Source organism: Solea solea, chromosome 17 (genome assembly GCF_958295425.1).
Source record: "Solea solea chromosome 17, fSolSol10.1, whole genome shotgun sequence".
Classification (NCBI taxonomy): domain Eukaryota; kingdom Metazoa; phylum Chordata; class Actinopteri; order Pleuronectiformes; family Soleidae; genus Solea; species Solea solea.
In genome coordinates, this window is record NC_081150.1 from 8689834 (window position 1) to 8713153 (window position 23320).

Below are 23320 nucleotides of genomic sequence, written 5' to 3' on the forward strand. Positions count from 1 at the left end.
TTTAAGGGAAATATTTTGATCATTTCAAATATTTATTATTTTAAATATTATTTCTTTCTTTCTTTCTTTCTTTCTTTCTTTCTTTCTTTCTTTCTTTCTTTCTTTTCTCTCTCTCTCTGTGAGTGAGTGTGTGATGGACTGCAGGTGTGCATGATTGTTAGGTTGATGATGAGTTGCACATGTGCATGGAGGATCCTGGGAGCTGATTGGTCCAGCTGAAAGGCGTTGGGTACAAAAGGCTGGACTTTCTCAGTGACACTGGTCTCATGCTTGTGTGTTGTTTTTAATATGGGGAAACATAGGGGCTGTTTTTTTAATGTTATGTTCATTTGTTCAGAATTTAAATGTCCATGAGGTGAACTCAATTCTTAAGTGGCCTTGATCTCCAAGGTTATCAAGCAGTTATCCGTTGTTGCTGTTTGTAAAACTATATTTGGAGCACCCTAGTAAGCCACCGGGCAGGTTGCCAATGAATCCTTTCCTGCCCCCAGTATTTTTACATTTCTGTTTGAATCTGTTCAACAAACATCTACCACACATGGGTCGTGGGTTGCTAGAGCCAAGCCCAGCTGAAACAGGGTGAAAGGCAGGATACAACCTGGACAGGTTGCCAGTCCATCACATTCACAGAGCCAACATACAGAGAACTGTTCGCTCTCACATTCACAGCTGTGGACAATCTAGAGTGTCTAATTAACCTTTGTATGTGGTCTGAACTGTGGGAGGAAACTGCAGAACCTGGAGAAAAGACACACACACACGGGGAGAACACACAAGACTGAGATATAACCTCACAAGTCATGAATCATATCAATATAAGTAAAAGATAAGGTTTGGCTGATTTTTTGTGGTGAAGTGAGTGCACGTCGACACTATAGTCCTCGTGTCACCCTCGATCTCACTCTTCCCCCCGTCCTATTTTAATCAACAGTATAAAGCGAGAACTCAATCCACACTATCTGCACACATGCTGTCATAATTATACAATTATGAAAATGGAAGGCATCTCACAGGGGACGTGGGCTGAAAGTGGGTAATTATCACAATAATAATTTAAAGAAAGCGAAGGGCAGGCAGAGAGAGAGAGATAGAGAGATAGAGAGAGAGAGCTATTATTTGTGATGAAGAGCCTCAACTGCAAGGTGACTCAACCATGACTGGAATATGAACAAGCCAGCACTGCCACCCCACTCACCCACATACAGGTACACACAATCTATCATGAAGAATCTCTATGTGTGTCACACACCAAAGAAAATACAAATTACAGCTCTTTTAGCACCAGGAGCAACACCATATTTTTTTCACAGCTGAAACGATGCAGTAATCACTGTTAAAGTGATAATGGTGTTTTTTAGGTCTTTGTAAACAGTGTTTTAAAACCATTTATCTGTGACAGAAGTGCTGCTAAGAAACTAATGTGTTGCACATTAGACATGATGTTCAGTGCATTTCTTCTCCCGTAAAAGTAATAATGCTTGATCTCCAAGTACACGTGCACGGGAAGATGAAAGTGGGAAACTCAAGAAATTCAGGAAGTACAAAAAGAAAACAGTTGACATTTCATTGTGGTTCATACCCTAAAGTGTAGAAAAAAAATAAATGAAATAAAACCATATTTAGATTTTATGTTCATGCTTGAGAAAACCTGCCTGGCATAAGTACGTGGATCCAAAGATGGACAGGACTTACATTGCTTCATTTATTGTGGATGGCTTTTGGGGAAGGTTTTTCAATATCACATTTGACATAGACATTGGATGTGACGTAAAAAAAATATAAAAACACTTATTTATGCCTTCATCTTTAGAAAAAGGGTGAAAAACATGTAAATAAAGCTTTTCCAGAAAGCTACAAGGAGCCACCGATTGCAAACCCCTGCCCTAAACTTTCCAAAATCCTCAAATGAGGTTCTGCCTCATTAGGACCAGATCTTGGTCTCCATGAGGACGACTGGTCCTAACAAAGTCAGAAAAGGAACCTTAAGAGGTTAAAACAATACAAGGCAAACACAGCGAAATGAACTGAGACTAATATAGAATGACATTTCCCATTTGATTGCAAAAACAGAACAATGCTGTGGGCATCAGAGAGTGTGCACACACATCAGAAGAACAGCTGGGTGCTGGCCAAATTGTGTTGCTTTATTTATTCATGGGCATTTTTTGAAAAAAACAAAAAACTCCAGTTTGTGTTTTTTAGACTCGAGTAGGAAAAATGTTTACTGATATGAATTATATAATTATTTGACAACAAAATAAACAGTTTGAGTCTTAGTTGTTTTTCTACTCAAGTAGCAACATCTGCTGCCATGCATGTTCCTACGAATTACAGTTATAAAACTGGTCTGAAATACAAAAAGCTTATCGTCTTATTGAGCGTTTGAATCTTAATGAACCTTAATGTGGGTCAAAACCCTCAGACTTCCCACAATGCAACTGATTATCTTCCTGCATGAGTTAACCCGATGTCAGAAAAGCTCCCCGCAGAGCAACAAAAGACATTACGCCGTGCAACTGCTTTAACAGGCCGATGACTTCCTCGTGATGAGTAAACTGACCTTTTAAGATTAACCAGGTTAACCTTTTCAGTCGGCTCCAGCTTCAGGGCAAACGCTGGTCATTAGTCTCTCACTGACCCCTCTCTACTATAGCACTGCTATTATTTCTACAGCTCATGCTCTTGAGATGAAGATCTGGTAACAATTGAAATAATGATTTGTTTTTTTTAAGCAAAATTACCTTTTTGTTAATGAGGAAAAAGCTGCTACACGTGTTAACGTTGCACTCCTATTTTGTTGTTTTTATTTTTTTCATTTTATTGACAAATTGAGGACAATAGCCTCACACTTGATGTCATGTGATGGAATAAAATGACCTTGAGTGGGAATTCTAGTCATTATTTGACACAAATCAGTGGAGCTCAGTATTGAAGTACATTATTAAAAGTTTAAAAACAATAAAAGTAAAAGGTGTCATTTTTTCCAATTCAGACATTTTGTTTCTCTGCAGAATCATGTCGTCCAATCACGGGCCTCATAAATATTCAGCACGAGCCACATTAACAATTTCCATGCAGGATGAGGCACAGTGGGTATAAAGAGCTGATAACTTGCAAACGCAGACGCTGTGATTGACATTTTCCAGTCGTGATCACTCGCCTGATTCCCAACCTGAACATCAACAGCAAGAAGCAAATGAAAGAGATTAAAAAAATGGATTAGTCTTGAGTTTGAGTCAGTGTGGACACCCAGAGAGAAGTGAACATGTTTTATTTTCATGTGATCAATCTTCAGTTGAACTGACAGACCTGGGGCTTACATGATTTTCCTTTTATAAAACCGATTTTGCAATAATGAGAAGAATCATCTTGCCATTAAGGCAGTGTTGGCATTTCTTCATGCAACTGGTGTGTGTGTGTGTGTGTGTGTGTACACTGTGTATATAGGACTACTAGTTCTCACAAGGTCAGTATTTATGCTAGAAAAGGTCCTAAAGAGGTAACAAATACGCTTATGACTGCTCGTAGTAGTTGGTCTTGGAAGGGCCCTAACCTGACCTGACCTAAGATGACCTCAAAGCCACAGAATAATAACTGCAAAATGACAGGGCAGTCAGCTCACTTTTGCAGATGTACAGCAAAATTACAGGACACTTCCTGTTTGAGATGAACTCCTTCCTGTTGGGAGGTCATGGCTTGCATACATGCTCAGGGCGCAGCTCTGGTCTCACATGTGAAGTTTTGAGCAAATCGGTCAATGTAAGGCAAAGATACAGGGCACTTCCTGTTTTGTGGCGACTGGTCGAAATTCGGTTTAATAACTTCTTTGTTTTTTTTTAAGGTTGGTACATTAACACTCAGACGAGTGCATTTTTATTTTTGCAAACTTCCTGTTGAGTTGAGGCCATGGTCCCAATAGACTTTTTTTGTTGTCTTGGGCTGTGACATGTTTCCACCACTTTTTATGACCACTTTACTGTTTTTTTATTACATTTTATTTCACACCACTGAATGAGCGCTCAATCACACACACACACACACACACACACACACACACACACACACACGCTCAGCTAACATCTTCTTCCCAGTGTCGTTTCTCCATGTGACTCAGTAGATTCTCATGTTATAGAGAAAGCTGTGAAGTGATGGAGCAAACCGTGAAAACCCCGCTGACCCCATTTCTCACACACTGACTTTGTTGTGTCTTTGAAAAATAAATATCATCATGTGCTGTTTTTCATCATCACTTCAGTCCCAGTGATGTTAGTGACTCCTTCACTGCTGTTTTTTTTTATACATCCTAAATGTCACCAGAGGGAGGCAAACGTAGTTAAATGGCTCATTGTGCTGCATGATAACAGAATCAACTCTTCATTGTAATTGTTAATACACTCTTTTTAACATGCAGTAAATTGTAATTGTAAACTGCCTGATATTGAAAGTTATTATGGAAAAATGAGCAAAAACACTTACTTACAGGACATTTTCTAGCCATTTTTAATGGTTAAATGAGGGGAGAAAATAAAGGTCCAAACGGACATTTTGAGGCTTAGGTGTTAAAGGGTTAATGTGAACGTATTACACTGATGATAACCAACATTAATTATCACTGCCAAGCTATTACCTGAATATTAATTTGCAAATATTATCTCCTCATTATCACTCTATTACTGAACTGGAAACTGCATAAGAAATAACATGGTTTAACCTTCATTTTTAACCCAGTGTTAAATATTTATTTCCACGTTGTTACTGTGCTGTGATGTAAAGTGTTACCCTGACATTTTGTGTCACTGCGGCGGGACCATGAACTCACGTCCTTGTTATAGTGTGAGGCAGCGACAGGTGTAACACTCGTCACACTGCACATGCAGTCACTCACACACACACACACACACACACACACGTGTAACACCTCACCTCTCGTGAACAGGTCTAATCAGACAAAGTGAAATCACCTGTGTTTGCAGGAGTCAGAGCTCAGCTGAGTGGAAGTGTGAGGACGTGTCCAAAGTCAAAGTGCTGGAACAACTCCACTGGTATTTAATTATTTATTCATTCATTCATTCATTCATTCATTTTCAAGTAAAAGACGGTGTTTTTAGCAGTAAGAACGAAAGTAAAATTCCCCCCTTGTATATAAATAGGCCATTTTTGGTGGCAGCCATTTTGTCAGATTTGTCACAGTGTTTGAAATGAAAGGAATGATGGTTTCGTTCTATTTAGCACCAGGTCAGTGGAGTCAGTAATGACTTAAGGTCCTTCTTAAGCCATACTTTTATTACAAGGGCTTCCAGGATTTTATTTGACTTTTAAATGTGCATTTCTACCCTGTTACACCAAACCCTTCTAACCTGACTTAGGGCTGGACAATGATGAAAAATGTTAGCATGTTTAATACCTTTTTATGGCAGTTGATATAGATAATTATTATTATTATCTTATATGCCCAATGATTTAGGACCAGTTTTTGCTCTTGAATGAAGGTTAAAGAAACATCTCAATTGTGGTTTTATCCTCAAATTTACTAACACCGTTAATCCTTGGGGTCAATTTATTTAAAATTATTCCCCAAGTTTATGTATTAGGTAATTGTCTCTCAGTGTACATAAAAAGTACAGATTTTTACTATTTATGACATTTAATTTTAGTCATTTAACATAAAGTAAACAATGTTATTGATTTTTGGTGTAAATAATTTTTTAGAGACGTGAATCATTGAATGGGCAGAAGGGTTAAACATTTTTATAAACGGAAAACAACAAATGCTGCTTGGACACTGGCATATTTCACCCATCTAAGAGAACATTCAAATGTATTACATGGTATACTTTTTTTTTTATATATATATATATATATATATATATATATATATATACATACACAAGTGTGTTCATGTAATATATAATGAAAATAACAATGATGTAACAGTCACCGACTATATTGACTGTATATATATTGTTGTTGTATTACTGCTCAGTCCTGAGCTAACTACTTTATAATTGATTCTGTGATTAACTCACATGGCGTGAAAAGATCCATCGTCAATGTCACCTGTGCTTTTGCGTGTAATACATGATTACAAACATGAAAGACGTGTAAGTGAAGACTTATGTGAGCATTTTACAACATTTCATTTATAGTCACAGAGCCAGAGGATGAATGAGAGGGTGAAGGCACATTTAATAGTGAACACTGGTTGAAATGTCTGATTTATGTATAATGTTAAAAAGCTGAAAGAGGTGAGGAAAATGCAAACATGTGTTTTAATAGAGTTGGTTGCTCTATATGTAAAGGTTTGATAATAAATATGATATTCAGAATGCATAATCGATTTTAAACTATCACTTAGCACATTGTTGCCAATTGATGCATCTTATAAGGACAATAATTGTTGTTTTTTTAAATATGAAATGTACTGTAACATTTTATCAGAAGGACAATATTTAACTTTAATATAAAATATAAACCTATGATATGTTGTTGTAATTAGGGGTGGAAATCACTGGTAAAATACGAGATGTATGGTTCACAAACATCAGCGCCACCATGAGAAGACGTGAGGTAGCAATGCTACCGTTTACTTTAGAGTGCCTTAATTTATTAATTAAATATCGATATTTGCCTCCGTGTATAGGGACGATATATCGCCAAATCGATATTTTGACCGACCTCTAACAGTAATATATCTGTTTAAGTTGCTGCTTTTTGCTCAGAAAGGATATGACATTTAAAAAAACACAACATTTATCACCAATACTGTGTTCCTTTCTTAAGAAGACGTCACCACTGTCGTGTACTTTGTTTGACAAAGCCCTTGTGTGTGACGTAACCTTTATTTCTGTGGACACACAAACACGTGGACTGAAATCAGGAGACCGAGAGGAGGATATTGGTTGTGAATCTCATATCCTGTTTTATTGTTCAAATACGGCAGAACATGATAAAACACACAGTACAAACACACCGAGGCAGTCACACATGCGCGCACACACACACACACACACACACACTGACAGGGAAAGACAAACAGAAAAGACAAATTTGTTGAGGCGTTCTCACACTCGCCTCTGTGTTTTTATAACTGATAGTGATGAGACTTTCTCTGGGGAAGCTCTGATCCAGCATCCCACAGTCACTTTGTGAACACACACACACACACACGCTCACAAACGGATGAACAGATTAAACAAACAAATCAACAGGACAATTTGTGGATTAAAGGGGATTTTTAAGGAGATTAAGGATCCGGTGACAATAATAAGATCAAAACAAAAACGTTCAGCGTCCACCTTAAGACAGAATTCTCTTGTGTTATTCATGTTTCAGTGAGTCCATGACAGGACTGAAGTGGATTTCACAGGGATAAGAGAACATTTTCCACCTCACGCCTGTTTGAACTAAAGAGAAATAAACCTCATATGGCACAAAATCTGAGCCGACAGCCAGGTCACTCTTTTCACAGGAACATAATTAGGATTTAAAGTAGAAATAACATGAATTCTGTCTCGAGGTGGATTTTTTTTTTTTTTTTCCTCAATTTCCACATTTGAACATTTATCATCACCAATTTACTTGTGTTGGCTAAAATGTTACCTGGGCATTGTCACCTTCAGCACTTCAACAAAAATCATCATCAATTAGTTTTAGTGACTAAAGGCCACTCTAAACAGAGGCAGTTTGATTTAACAGCATCTACCTGCTCTCTTAAAATTAGGTAATAAAAAAAAAACCAAAATCTAAAGTTTGTGCTTTTTTTTTAAACATTTAAATGCAAACTGAATTCAAAATAAAACATCTTTTTCACTTGTTCACTTGAACTTAATAATTCTGACAGTGATTCTGCTGCAAAACTAAAGCAAATAAATACAATTGTTAAAAAGTCAGACCTTTATAACCATTATCTAGTGCCATCGTCATCTTGTAGTCGAAGTACCCCGCCCCGCCCGCCCCGGCCCCCCCCTTTGAAAACCAAACATTTTTGTTGGCAGCATGTGTTTCTGAATGGATTAGAATGATAATGCTCTTGGGGTCACACTCATATCGATGGAAGACGGCGAAATTAAGATCACGGTGGATTATCATTCAGCTGACAGCAGCGATTGTCTGATGGAGTTGAACTTTCCTCCAGCGTGGCCATTTCCATCTGAATGGCTGTATGGCTGTCACTGAGAATAAAAGTCTCTCAGATTAGCACAAATACCAAGTAAACACTGAGCCCAGGCTTAAACTCAGACTATTGATAAATGGATTAAAAAAGAAGAAGAAAAACTAAAAATCATGTGCATGCTCTTGAACTGACAATACAGAGAGTGAATGAAATGAATTTACATTTATATGTGATCACCAGGCACAAAGCGGGGCTATTAAATTATTGTATGTGTCAAATAGCAACAGCCATAATAGCCTTTCACATATAAATGTAACAGTTTTTAGTTTTTTGTTTATTGAGACAAGCACAAAGTCTCATTAATGGGGTAAAACACATTCTTGGCAGCTTGTAGTGTGTTGTCATAGTGTTGCAGTACTTTGAGTATCTCCGATATAGTGTCTCCATGAAGTAAATACATTAGTGGAGATGAATGACTGATTGAGGGACACGGGATTCATGAGCAGACTGTTGTTAATGGACCCAACAAGAGTCATGTCTGGGTTTTAAAAAAAAAAAGCTCAAGTTAAGAGCTGAATTTTTATTTTTTAACTTCATGATTGTCTCCGTGTAGCCTCAGCTGAACAACACTTTTTATTTTTTAAAAACTTGGGTCATAACTGGAGCCATTTTCTACTGACCGCTTTAGAATGAAGACAACAGATACCTCATGTCATAATCATACAACAAAATCAAGTCGATGCAGTAATGGAACAAGTTCCAAACTCCTAATTAGGGCTGTCACTTTTAACATACTTTGGATTCTACACCATAGTAAGAAATTAAAATGCTGACTCACCTTTTACTGCATCAGTTAGCTCCACCTGAGTGAAGCAGCAGAGGACGGTAAGTGACAGCCCTAACTACGAGACTCTATATTTCACATTTAAGTTTGAGTCATTTGCCCAGTCACAACACCGTCAGTCATTGACTTTCTAAAAAAGAAAACTGCATGATTTCCGTTACCTGAAATAATCTGCTGAAGGAGAAAGGGGGGTTTTAGTCGGGGGGTGAAAAACATGATAGAGAAATTTTGGTGATGGTAAACCAAGCTGTCCACAATACATGATTCATTTCATTCTAGTGAGTGAGAGGTCACAGTGAACCCTACGTGTGCAGAGAAGGAGTGCTTCACAAATGTGTTCTGGGTAACATGGACCCACAGACGAGCAGAAGAGGGAGGGACAACATCCTCACCGTCATGGTGTGTTCTGACCAAATGTGATGGGAATTTAACAGGAAGTCCTGCTGCTTTTGTTTTGTTTGTGTTTCTTTCATTTCTTTGAATCTGCTCCACGTTTGGTGAGCTGGCAGACGTAGCTAGCCTGTCTTTTGAGACAGACAGTCATCGAGTGGCACTGGTCTTCGGCTCCGTGTTCTGTTTAGCACTGTGTCAAGCTTGGTCAGGTGGGCAGGTAGCTAGCATGGCTGGCTAGCCGTTGAAGTTGGCTAGCTGGTGTAGTTGGTCAGCAAACTGACTGGTTGGCTGGTCCAGGGTTTTCTGCCCAGAACACGGACTCTTCTCCTGGTTAGCCAGGTCTGGCTAATGGTCTGTGGGCAGCTGGACTTTCAGTCTGTGTACCTCCGTCTTTCGATGTCACTTCCTGTTGTCTGTGGTCAAGTTAGCGGTAGTGTCCGTCTTTGCAGCATTTTCCTCAGTGTTTCCAGGGAGCTGCACTGCCACGGAATTAACCCCGCCCCCATTTTGAAGTGTTTCCTTTTTGTATTGTTGCACAGCGCGACTGACGGCATCCTCCACCAGTTTCCTGCTGACCCTCAGTAGCTCCGCCTCGTTTGGCTCAGACCGGCGACGCGCACCTGGGTTGAACACAAAAGTGCTTATTATGTAATTTTGTAAAATTCACTGATGCAAAACAACATAATGGATGCTGAACTTGCTCTTCAAGCACTTATTTTTCTTTTGTATGTAGCTGCTAAATGCTCTGATATGTTCAGCACCTCATCAATAACTTACTGTTCTGAGATGGATTTTTGTTATGTAATAAATTATAATATTTGTATCAATAGTACAGCTTTGAATTAAAATAAAGTGGTTTGCCCCTGGAATTGACTCGTACTGAAAACAGTGTACTTGATCACAAGTACAACAGTGATCAAGCACAATAAGGATCAGCGATTGAGAACAATGTCAAAAAAGTAAATATCCAATATTATTAAGGTCTGATCAACTACTCAGTATTTAGCAGTTTAATAGCTGAGGAAATGGCTTTACTCATTTTGTAAATTGTGGTTCATTTCTAAAAATTCAAACGTCATGCAATTTCAATGTTCATTTAATTGTAAATGTACCATGGATGTTAAAGTTACTTGCTGGTGTTATACTCCACCATATGAGACAGTAATGACATATTTTTTATTCCACTATGTGCAAAATGAAAGCAGAAAGTTACCATTAGGCTGACAGACAACAGAAATGATACGACTGTTGATAACAGATGAGTCAAACCTTCTATATATGCATTATGTCATTGAATCTACCTCCTGCAGTGTTTGATTCAGCAGGAAAAGCTTTTTTGCACACTGCGGTTTCCTTATGTGGTATAGAAAAAAAACTGCAGACAAAAATCAGACAGACTTTAAGCCAGTTTGATAAAAAATTAAAAGGGGGGGGAAAAAAAAAAAAAAGTAAGAAGGCAGATGTCAATAATTCATGTAGAAAGACAAGCAGGCCGGCTCGCTGTGAGATGGACAGCCTGCCCTAAGCCATTTAGATAAAGAATAATAGAAACTCACTCAAGCATCTTTTCTAACACACAGACACACACATAATAACCAACTCAACATTTGATTACAGAGGCCAAACATAAAATCCCAGAGCTTATATTCTATACCACACAGTCCTAGTGGGCCCAGAGGTTTGTTTACATTTGAAAACAGAGTGCCACTCTATTATTCATTCGATGACAGTAGTGAGACAATGGTCAGAATCTTATCCATAAATGAATATATTGACTTGTTATTTACATGCTGTGGTGTTTAACAACGCCAAACTCTGCATGGTCATTTGCCCACAAATTGACTTGCATGATAACCTAGTTTGAACAAATATGTCAGGTTTGGTGATTTGTCTGTTACTTATTAATATTGGGAACTAGCTTCTTTAAGCCATGACATATACAACAGGCCTGGATGGTTCTAGGTGTGAGATTAAATTGGGGTGTATAAATGCTATGCTCAGTCCATGATGAGTTACCAATTTGCACTTGATTTCGTCCTTTTCTGTTGAGTTCTCACACACAGCCCGCAGTAATAAATCAGTCACTGTTACCACAGCATATCACCACCAGCTCCTTCCGTTGACATGCATTATGCATCTATGGATTTTGTTGTTGAGGCCAGTCTGCTAACAGCTTGACAAACAGAAACCAGTAATCAACAGAGCAGCAGGCACATGATTACGGATTCAGCTGTCACACATGTGCCTACATCAGCTTATATTTCTGCTAAATTGGTTTGGTCCTAACAAGATGTTCTGCTGTTATACATCTAACTCGAGGCTTACAGAGAAGCACTGTAGTTTTTACTGCTGTGCTATTTGATTAGTTGCAGCCTGGCTGACAGTTTAAGAGACTCATACCTATGACCACGGTCTGATAAGGTATTTTTACACTTAGAATGGCAGCAGACTCAATTTATTCTAAATCGGACTTTCCTAGTACACTGAAGTGACTGGAGATATGAATGTGTGGGACTCCTTTTATACACTTAGCTATTTCTGAGTAAGTGAAACTGGCGCTTCAGGCACTAATGAACGGATCACGATCACATGATTTAAATCATTACACAAGCTTTGCAAGGTTTTTTTTCCGCGCCCACTCTGTTGTTTGCAGGCACAAACCTTCAAGCAGCTCATTACTGATGACAGGCTCCTCGCCTTTGTGACCAATAATAATCAGCCTGTAGTCACACCTGTGGGACTCTTTTCCTCAGGAAACAATCCTCATAAACATCATCAACAGTATACAGAGTCAGTTTCATCTGTGGGATACAGTGTTATGCAGTTTGACTTGCGATGCCTTTTTCAAGCTGAAGTTCAATATTCATTCATTACTAACATAAATGAGCATTAATAAACTCAGTAACCACTCTATATTCTAATGCAAGGTGATGAAAAGCTATGAATTGTTTACTGTATCATATCTTAAATGACGGTTCAGTCATAGTGTAACCATGTCCGGATGTGTGACGACGTCTGCACATAGTCAGTGCAGTAAAAGTCTCTTTCAACAGCACAAACTGTGACGCAATAAAGATCCAATAAAGATAGTGTGGTGGACGATGTCTTGACATAGCCTGCAATAAAATCTCCGTAATGCAAGAACTGAAACATGTGAAAGGCAAATAGAACTAATGGATCTACTTTACCACAAAAGGTATTGAGGAGATCGTGGATCTCAAACAGTACAGGATTAGGCAAAGACGACTGCAATGTTTAAGGAACCAACAGCAGGGGAAGGGCACTGGCTCGCTAACACAAGGCCATGCATCCAGGCAGTGCAATTAATGGACAGTCAATTTAAATCGTTTCCTGCTCTGCTGCCATTTACCAGACAGACATACAGTGGCAGCCTCTGGTTAACCAAGTTAGAACTGATAGGGGGGTACCTGAAATGACTCCAGATGAGTAATGTGGCATTAGCTGAAAGTATTGATTAAAGTTCATTACTAAAAAAATAGTGCTTTCTGTGTGTTTTATGGAATGTTTCAAGGTTGGAGATCAGTAGAAATGTAAACATGGGATTTTAAAAATATCACTCTGATCACACATGGAGGTGATCATTGTAAGAAAACATTTTTATTGTGATGTATTAACAATATGATCAAAAGGTAATTCAGACGTTGCTGAAAGTGATCACATCATCACTCACAGGGAATATGATTGCTCAAGGCTCAGATGTAGATGAGGTATCCAATGAAACTCCGGAACTAAATAAATACTTTAGTGTTTGGCATTAAGTGGGCTCACATCTGCAAAACAAGCACAAGCAACAAATATCTAATAGAGATAGCTCCCGATTCAGTTTCTTGTGAATCTCACAGACTAACACAACAACACAATCATTAAAAGCCTCTTTGTCGGTTAACACAAGGGAGATGGGTTTTTTTTGTGCTGGGCGAGAGTGATTTTAAAAGGATTTGGTTTCTATCCGTTGGCAACAGGATAACTAAAATGGATGCACTAATACGGTTATGCAAATCCACTGACTCATACTGTCAAAAACTACAAGACTCAGCTGAGTGAAAAAATAAGGTACAGGAACATTTTTTATTTAAAAAAAAAATGCTGTGTGTGTTTCAGATGAGGCAGCACTTCAGATAGTAAACTGTGGGGAGATTAATGGCATATGGAGAACAAATCCCTCACTTCCTCTTTTTTTTTTTTTTTTTTTTTAAATCAGATCAGTTCCTGTTGTCTTCATTAACATCTAGGAAATATGTTTGCTGTGTGACAACATTTGTGAGAAAGCTTTCATCTGCTCACAGTGTTAAGCCTCTCTCACTGTCACCAATTCCACAGCAACAGGGTTTAAAGACACACGGCTATTCTTCTCACATTTTATCTGCGGTTCACACACACACACAGACTGCAGGTTCAAAAGTATCTTCTCAACACTTTATCACACAGTAAAACAGACCAAAGCTCACATTCTCACCATCACACTCATCACTTTCTTTATCTACCACTCTTCTATACTCCCTCCACCATTGTGCCTCTTCCTCCTCTCCTCACCTCTTTCATTTTCATAACCTCTTTTGCTATCTAAATATTTCTTTTCCACCGTCTTGCTTTACCTCTTTTGCTGGCAGTGTTGTCATGGTGACAGGATGAGAACCACTTCAACTTTTCAACACAGGAGGCTGCACCAAATTCCTCCTCTTTTTTGGAACGTTTTACTCTCTGGTCTCTCTGGGTTTTATTTTTTAAACCCTTTCCTCTGCGTCCATTTTTATTTCACGTTGTTTCACCATCTTTCTCTTTGTAGCTCAAATCTTTACCGTCATCGATTCACTGTCGTGTCTTAAGACCTCTTACCCGTCATCATTTCGGAAGTCTTTCTCTGTGCATGAACATGTTTTAGTCTTTACAAGCTTTAGCTGTAGATTTTTAATGAAACAAAAGAAAAGCTGTCAGTTTAAATATTATAACCACTGAGAAAACTCTGAACAACAAAGAAGAGATTTGAAGGTGTCGGAGTACAAAGCACAGATCTTTTTTCAGTCAGCATATGTTACATTCAACAGTCTCTGCCTCTTTCATTGTGATTGTTAATCATAAACAGTCACACTTAAGCTCTTAGTAGAAAACCAAAGCCAATCTGTTTCTATAATTGGTTAGTAGTAATGAGGACAGCTTAACGTGGAAATGATCATCTGGACCGATACTATATCCATGTTATTCTAATCTCATATAGCATGATGAGATTAATCCAGGATATTGCTCTAATTGTTTTCATTGCTCAAACTGTCCTTCCAGCACGAAATACCTCAACTGGGGATTAAATAATAAACAAAATCAAACTTGTCTGTATGATATTGAAACTGATTTCATAGGTTAATGATAGTCAAATGACACCATTCATGTTCATACTGATGCCCTCTCCGTCTTGTTTCCACTCTATCATTCTCTTGATTTTCACAACTCACTCACGACATAAATACCCTACATTATTCCACATCCAAAACAGAAGAAATTGTTCAGCCAGTATTTACTGTGCCTGCACTGTACCTCTGCCATACTTGTTGTGTAACATTAGGCATATGAACTTAGATGAGCTTGTGTTAGAAGACCCTTCATCTTGCAAACATTTTTTTTTATTGTACATTGGTCGCTGAATAACAACATTTGCATCTTAACTAATCAAGTTAGCAGCTAATGCTGTGGATATGTTCATGTTAGCATTTCATTTAAATCATGGCTATGGAATAAGTATCAGTTCATAATCATATGTCACAGATGAAACTAGAAGCCGTTTCACCACCATGAGTATGACTGTGTAACTTAACGTGACTGTACACCGTTTTATTTATCTGCTCGACTAAAAATGGTTGACTGGAAACAACCGCATCTCTGCTTTGCCTTTATTTAATTACAAAGTACCACTCTGCCGTGATTCAATTTGTGCTGCGCAAGAACCGTTTTAACATGATGACTTCAAACTTTATTACACATCTATTTATCTTGTTGTGTATCAACGTCTTCCTCTCAATAACTCAGACTCCACTTTAATGTTGGATCCGAGTTGACATTCTCTGCCAAAAATCTTTGATGAGCTTTCACTTCTTTGTACTTTTCATGATGGAGGCAGAACTTTTCTAAAGTTCAGCTCCAGCAGCACTACAACTGTAAACCTTTTTAAATGTAAGCAAATCTGTTTGTCTGTCTGCAAACAAACACATAATTACTAAATTGCTTAAATGTTTTGTCTCAGAAACATTTTTGTGTTTGTTATTTTCTTTCACGGCAGGAGGAAACAATCTTTAATAATGTTTAATTGCAATAATTATTGATGGTATTAATCATTTTAATTGTGATAATGTGTCGGCCATTGGAGAATGAGTGAAGACACAAAAAAAGAGCCCATGGAAAGTTTCAGAAGTGAATTCTACTCCACAAAAGATGTCAGTTGTAAAGCAAAAATACATGTTTCCCCTGCACTGTATACACACACATGCAGGGGTATGTCAGGTATGCCAGTATTACTTTGACACACAAATAATGTTACATCACCAGATAATAACATTAACAACAAAAATCACCAACAGTTATGCACTACAGCTTTAATTTATCCATCTAAGAGAATGCAAAGAGACTCTCTGCTGCTATGATTAATATCAACTGATTTCCTGAAACCTTTATAGCAGATCTGAGCTCACATTAATTGCAGCATATCTGGTGAAAGTAGGAGGTTAAATGTAATGGGCAGAAGAAGAGGAGGAGGAGGGGGTAGACTACAGTACGTGACATGAGGAAGAAGAGGGTGGGGATATTTGTGAGCAAGGATCTCCTTGAAAAAGAAGTGAATGAGAATGGAAAAAGCAAAGCTAGAGGAGAGGGGAGAAGGGAGTGGGTGCATTTGAGTACAGGATTGGGAGGGAGAGGAGGAGACGAGGGGGAAATGAGGAAGGACAGACCATGAAATACGAATAAATGACAAGCACAGTCGGAGTACATACAGTAGAGTCGAGGCTGTAGAGCATCGGGAAAGGTTGGGCTAGAGCCCTGATGGTAAAGTGGTTTCCTCAGGAAATACCACAGAATCTGCCTCAGACACAACTCACTACATCTCTCACAACAACTTTCAATTTACACTTTATTACAGCCTTTATGTGACCTACTGTTGATGGATTATTATTCAATGCCATGGAGACTACGAAACAAATGCTAAAACAAATGCTTTCCTTAAACATGCTGATTAACAACGTAACGTTTGTGCTGACACAAACTCAATGAAGATGAATCCAGTAAATTAAACAATTGGCTCGAGGTAGAGTGTAAGATCAATAAACCAGCGCTGTTATTCTTAGCCTCAGAGATATTGAAGGGCCCAGCATGCATATCACAAGGTCGTTGGCAGGAGCCAACCCCATAACTTCAATAATAACACTGCTCTCAGGTCCAGTTAACACATCTAAAACACAAAATATCAGGCAAAATACTGCAAGAGGATGCTAGGAGGCAAAATTCTGCAGCTCTATCACGTGTTCATCTTTTTACAGCTTTCCCTAACATGTGGCCTGACTTGCCAGCATTTCAGAGAATTCAGCAATAACACCAACTAATCACATTTCTGACTCGCTCTGCCTTGTGACATCAGCGGTGTACAGGCTGCTGGTGTTCAGAAGTGTGAGAATCCTCTTATTGACAATTTCATGGCTGATAAATTTCCTCAAATGAGTCAGGGAATGCCTTCAAAGCTCTCACGCTCTTATCTCCAAAGTGATACAGTAAGAATGACTTGATTTATTGAGAATAAATAGAGATTGAGAATGGGGTTTAAATCGCATAGGTCCCTGGTCACTAATAGTCGGACTGCTGTCTGGATGTGGACCCAGATCTATTATGATAAATCATTTTAATTCCTACAGGAACATTTGTCTTTTAACTGGTGTAACGTTTCCAGCCTGAGTTGATTTCAGAAAAATAAAGTTTAGGAAAGCAAACATTAGTGCTGTGCAATTCCTTGAACAGTCATTCTGGAAAGCTTTTTAAGTCAGTCTACAGCAGTGTTAGTGGCTATGTGAAGCAACTCTGGTGACAGCAGGAATAATTTAGGTGGAATTTTCACTGTCTATTTGCATTTAGCATGTTACCCAGCCAAGACTCACTGTCATAAACACAGCGAGGGCTATCATGTAATGTAAGGCTATTAGGTTTGCAGGAATTTGATTACTGATTATTATTTGAGGTGTGAATGCAAACAATACAATCACTGTTGAGACATCTCACTCTAGACCACATTTCTGGATGATAAGGTATTACAAGGTATCCCCAGTGTCAGTAGAATTCAACCTCTGGCCAACATTAACATCCGTGCGATATTTCATGGTGATTCATCCAATTGGTCCCCAAAACCCCTCAAATGTCGCCAACATGGTGGCACAACAGGACAAGCCAGAAGATGACCAAAGACAACAGCAACCCGTTTATTACATAATGTGATATTCCAGTCAGGCACATCACCCAGGGGCAAAGTATCTGTTTACATGTGGATCAGAGATCTGGATGAGGATGCAAGCATGAAATCTGAACAGCTGGACATGTGTGCATCACCCTGTGAAGGCTGCTTGACCACAGATCAAAAAAAAACAAAAAACTGGCTGGCCTTTGTAGTGAACACTGGGCAACAGGAGAAAAAACATGCTATGCTTTGATTTGACATCTTTCAGTTTTGCAGCATGGTGTCATAACACAAGCAACAACAGCCTGGTCTGTTTGCTGACTTACTGCAACATAAATTATGACTTGATGCAATCAACTCAACACATCCCCACTGCGACGAAACATGATGTAGTGTGGTTTCTGAAGTTATTCAGCAGCACCTCTTAGCATAACATCCATGTCCACACTTATTTTGGACACCTAAGGTGGTATTATGTAAGAAATTACCATGATGTGTGACCTGAGTTTAACTAAACATATCACATTTAAATACATACTGGCTTCACTGATAGCAATGGTGCAGCCAGTAAATTCACATAATACATTTCCATTTGCAGGCCACAAACACTGTCCCATGTTTTGTTTTGGCACCACTCAATGTGTAAAACAGCTCCTAGCACTTAAACACACAGGATGCCAGCAAAGCCATCAGATATCTGCTATTAATCAGAAATGCCAAACATTGCAAAACATAAATAAATAGCTTTGGTACCCCTCTCAACAACATCTCGACCAGAAGCGAAGCTAAACAAGTGTCTGCAGAGAAGACGTGTTAAATGGATATCTCAAACTTGAACTGTGTTTGGGCAAACAGAGACACGGCCTGTGATCCAGTTTGTTCTCAGCACAGTCAAACAGAGAGAGAGAAAAAAATTGAAGTAAACACCTCTAATTGATTGTTCCTTCAGAAAGCAGACACTGAGCTGTTTCCATTTGCCTTGTAAGAGCAAAACCTTGGTCCCTTATTCCCTGGCGAAGCATCAGAGTATGTGTGTTGTAATTTAAACCCAGCTGTTTCTTCCTCCTCAGTGTCAAAACTTGACTTGATGAAAAAAGCAGTCGCGTCAGTATTTCGGGGATGACTCTCTCTCTGCTCAGTGAACCAGCAACGCTGAGTTGTGGTTGGCTGTCAGACTCATACAAAAGTGAGTGAGAGAGAGTTAACACAGAGTCATTTGGCAGAGAGAGGAAAACTTGGCTGAGAGATATGAATGGGAGAAGAAACAGTGTAAATTATCAGTGCTGCATGCAATTCTTCCCCTCTCTCTGCCCCTCTGTGGCCTGTTAATCCTCCCCTCCTTCCTCACATGTGGTCTATGCTGTCTGCACCAGCGCACGCTCTCTCTTTCTTTGTGCATCACTCTGCTTTGTGAGAGGCTCATAAATCCAACCACATAACTCAGCGTTACCTTCTTTATTTTTTGATTGACCTTGACACACATTAAGAACAGAAAAGAACAGAGTCGTAGCTGTTCTGTTGCTATAGAGTTCCTGTGAATGAACAGTTCATGCAGCGACCGACCAGAGGTGGAGCCTCCTCGCAGTTACTTCTGCCAGGCCATCTGCGACCCCCCCGTGAAGAGGACGTGCCTTTATCTGACTCTACAAACAAAAACAAAACCAACGCAGTGGTGCCGTTTTGTTTGTTCATTTTGTCACAGATATTAGCACAAAAGTAACGACTGCTTTACAGCAAAAAATAATTGAGATCTTTGAAAGTTAATTTAGTCACCTCTTGTGAATGTGCTAAAGGTAAATACATTTACAGCAATTATGCGTTTAGTGTCTGTACGAAGTATAAACTTTCATAGCTAAGCCCTAACAAGACAAACAATCATTGCCCCTCAAAGAGCAGCAGTGAAGCAGTGACAAGACTTTGTAGCTTCATAACAGAACAAAATAACTACAATATATTTGGTTCTGGTTTGCCATTTAGTTGGCAGAAAATGTCAAAAATGTATGAACAGTTAATGAAATCTGGAGGTTAGGGAGGACTCATTCGATGCAGATCACACATGGCCATTTAAAAATCCTTGTAGCTGGACAGGCGTGTCCCCCCGTCAATGCTGCCTCACTGCAGATCAAAAAGACTGACCGGCCCTTTGAGTGGACAACGGACAACAGGAGAAAACTCATGCTACACTTTGCTTTGACATCTTTCCGTTCTACAGCCTGGTGTCCCAACACAAGAAATAACAGCCTGGTCTGTTTGGTAACTTACAACAACATAACAAGCCATGACTTGACTCTATCAGCTCTATCAGCTGATGTGGCTAAACATGAGTGTTGTTTCTGTAGGGGTCTGGAAGTGTAAATTACAACATCATTTTTATCCTGTTCAGAGAAAAGCATCACAAGGACTCACATGCATCTGCCTCTTGGCATCACTTACATGTCCGCACTTGTTTGTGGTTAGTACTGGTTTCGCATGGCAAGAAGGTTCTGGGTATCGATCTGTGTGGAATTTGTATGTTCCTATGTGTGCATGGCTTTTGTCCAGGTAAACCAGCTTCCTCCCTCAGCCCACAGACATGCAGATTGGGGTATGGTCCTTTTGAAGTAAACGGTTCGTCTCTGTAGGTTGCCCCTGTGATAATCTGATGAGCTGTTCATGATACCTCTGCCTCTCAACCCACCGACTCCAGCTCTGCCTGTGACCATCAAAGTATCATCAACATAGATAATGGATGAATGCGTAAATGGATTAAATGATTGAGTGAGGACAAAAAAAACTGCAACCTATCAGCCATGGTTGGTACACACATGGAGACACTACAAGTACACACACACACACATGCATGTGACCTTCAGTACGCAAACTTCTCTGCCTCTGCCTTCGTTTCAATATCATTATATCTCTCTAAGACCATTCCCGTCCTTTTCCCCTCATTAGCTTTCATTCCCCACATCAGTTCTTTCCCCTTCTCCTACCATCTCTCTCTCTCTCCTCAGAAGTAGGGCACAGTGGCTTGACTGTTTATAGCAGAGCAGCTGCAAGCGTGGAGAGAGCAAGTGAGCAAAAGGGAGAGAAAGAGAGAAAGAGAGAGAAAGCGAGGAGCACTGGGGAGAACACAGGAGGAAGAGAAACAAAGAGATGCAAGAAAAGAGGAGCACACAGTGATGTGTGTACACAGAGCTCAGTATAATATTTCTGTTTGTGCGTCAAAAGAGAACACATGCACACATTTTCCACCGTCACTATTTTAGCCAGTGTAAAAGTCTGCATTTATGACATCTGCTCGATCAAGACCTTATATACAGCGCGTACACTTTATTATGTTTTCAACTTCTGTTGAAACATTAATGCAACCAACAAATTAGAAGCTAAATCAATATGAAACTATGAGTGTAGTTTACCATTTCCTTTTAAGAGCCTCTTTCTCTGCTTGAGTGGCAGATTAATTTAAATGTCCTAATAAAATCAATTTTAATTTCTTGGACTGGAACAAACAAGAAATCCAACATGATGCTAATGATGCCAAAAAATGTCCCCTTTTTAAGATGTTTGTGAAATATTTTTAATAGCAATCTGCTGTCAAGTCTGTTTACATCACACGATGACCTTTCACCCGAGGTCAACTCGTGCCGTGGCCTAATGTAGTTGCAGGGACGCTGCAGACAGATGGGACAAATATTGGAAATTTAGTTTTCTCTCACAAGTTAGTACTTCAGCTACCAGTACAAGGAGCTTACAGCTATATTATGGGCAACTGTTTGGTATGTTTTACAAGTGAATTACGCATGAATGTTAATTTCCACATTTCACACCCAGTAGCTACCAGCTAATGACACTGTGCTGCTAAATTTAAGGGCAGAGTTTGAAGAGCGGCTTCTTTGAATTTGTATTAGTTAATTTCTTCATTTAAAAATGTGTCTGTTTAATTTATTAAACGTATTGCCTGAGTCATTGCATACAGCTGCTACAGCACCATGAGAGATAAAGTGCTGCTTAAAACAAATGACTGTCTATTTATTTATTTATCATTTCTTCTGCTGCTGTAACAGAAATGATTTCCCCCTTGGGAGATTGATAAAGTGCTATTCTAATCTGTACTCCTCTTTTTCTTCATTCGGCTTCTCCCTCTCTTGGGGTCGCCAGAGCAGATGATCCGCATATTTGATTTGGTAGAAATGTCTTTGGCCGGAAGCCCTGCCTGACGCAACCCTCCCATTTATCTGGGAGTACACTGGATGTAGGGGTCCATCTAAAGTGTCCAATTAACAGTAAGCAATGGGAATTTGGAAGCTTGTACCTTGGTACCCCAGGCCACTGTCGTTAAACATCTGTGCTCAAAAAACGCAGTGAAAGTATATTGTGGTTGCAGAGAGCTAATCTGTGCCATGTGGTCTTTTAAAATATAACCTGCCTACTCTCTACTTAAAAAAAAATGTGTTTTACTTACTCTTCCTTCACAGTCATGTTTACAGTGCAGAATGCTAAAAATGCTGAGTGCAAAACTAAAAAAGCAGTTTTCTCCATGGTCTAACTTTAACACGTGTACATAGAGTAGAATTTTGTGACTTGACAAATGGTTTAACAAACCATTTTTCCAGTGGTTACATAGCAGATTGTAAATATAAGACAGAGAAATAACTGAAGGGGATTCTTAAGCTGTTAGATCATCCAGTGAAGCCATAACAAAATAACTTACAATAACAGATGATCCAGTTCTTCAACATACACAAGTGTGCTACTAATATAAACTTAGCCCATATCTACTTCATCACACTATCATTCAGACACTGAAAATGCAACACAATGCTCAGCACTAGAACGCAGCACCATTGTTTGACATTTGTCCACGAGTAATCCTGAGAAGGGACATTTTCACAAGCATGTCTCTAGTTTTGTTTGTACCGATTACAAAGTCACACATTTTACGAGGTGTGTGGTTAATGTCATTCCTCTACCTGACAGTTGGAGGCGGCGGGGCATAAAGAGGCACTGCAACAAATCAAGGGGGCAGTCGAAGAAAACTGCAAACTGACAAATATGGAAATTATGCAAAGGCTTAATTAAGGAGTAATTAAATATGCGCCTTTGTAGTCATTTTGTAAGGAAGCAAATGAATCCAACTGAATAAACATAACTTTTGAGTTGATACTCCACGAAGAACCTTTATATTTTAGCTGGAGGTATCAACCAGATCTTATCAGTATGAGATTAAAGATAGAAATACTTACTTCTACTGTTGTAGAGGCTACATTTACCAGATCCTTACATTATACAATACTAGACTGCACACAAAGCAAAGTGCATGGTCACACTTTCTTGCACACATGTACTCGTCGGCCACCTCTTAGTCAGATACATTCATGGATGTTACCACATACACACAGACAGCTGACACAAAATGACACACACACTGAGTAGATTATGGTCCCGCTCTACATGCACACAGTCTTTCCTACAACCCACACCCACACATGGAGACGGGAGCAGGAGACACTTACTGATTTTCTCCTCGGCTTGGGAGAAAGGGAAG

General features: G+C 39.1%; 1 protein-coding gene across 1 annotated transcript in view; it reads right to left on the reverse strand.

Annotated features, from left to right (window-relative positions):
- Positions 1-6895: 6895 nt before the first annotated feature.
- The window catches only part of LOC131443344 (A-kinase anchor protein 7-like), a 32887-nt gene continuing 16462 nt past the window's right edge, over positions 6896-23320 (reverse strand). The window contains exon 10 of the mRNA XM_058612878.1: positions 6896-9970. Within this exon, the coding sequence (XP_058468861.1) occupies positions 9750-9970 (221 nt within the window). The 3' untranslated portion in view covers positions 6896-9749. The remainder of the gene's footprint in view (positions 9971-23320) is intronic.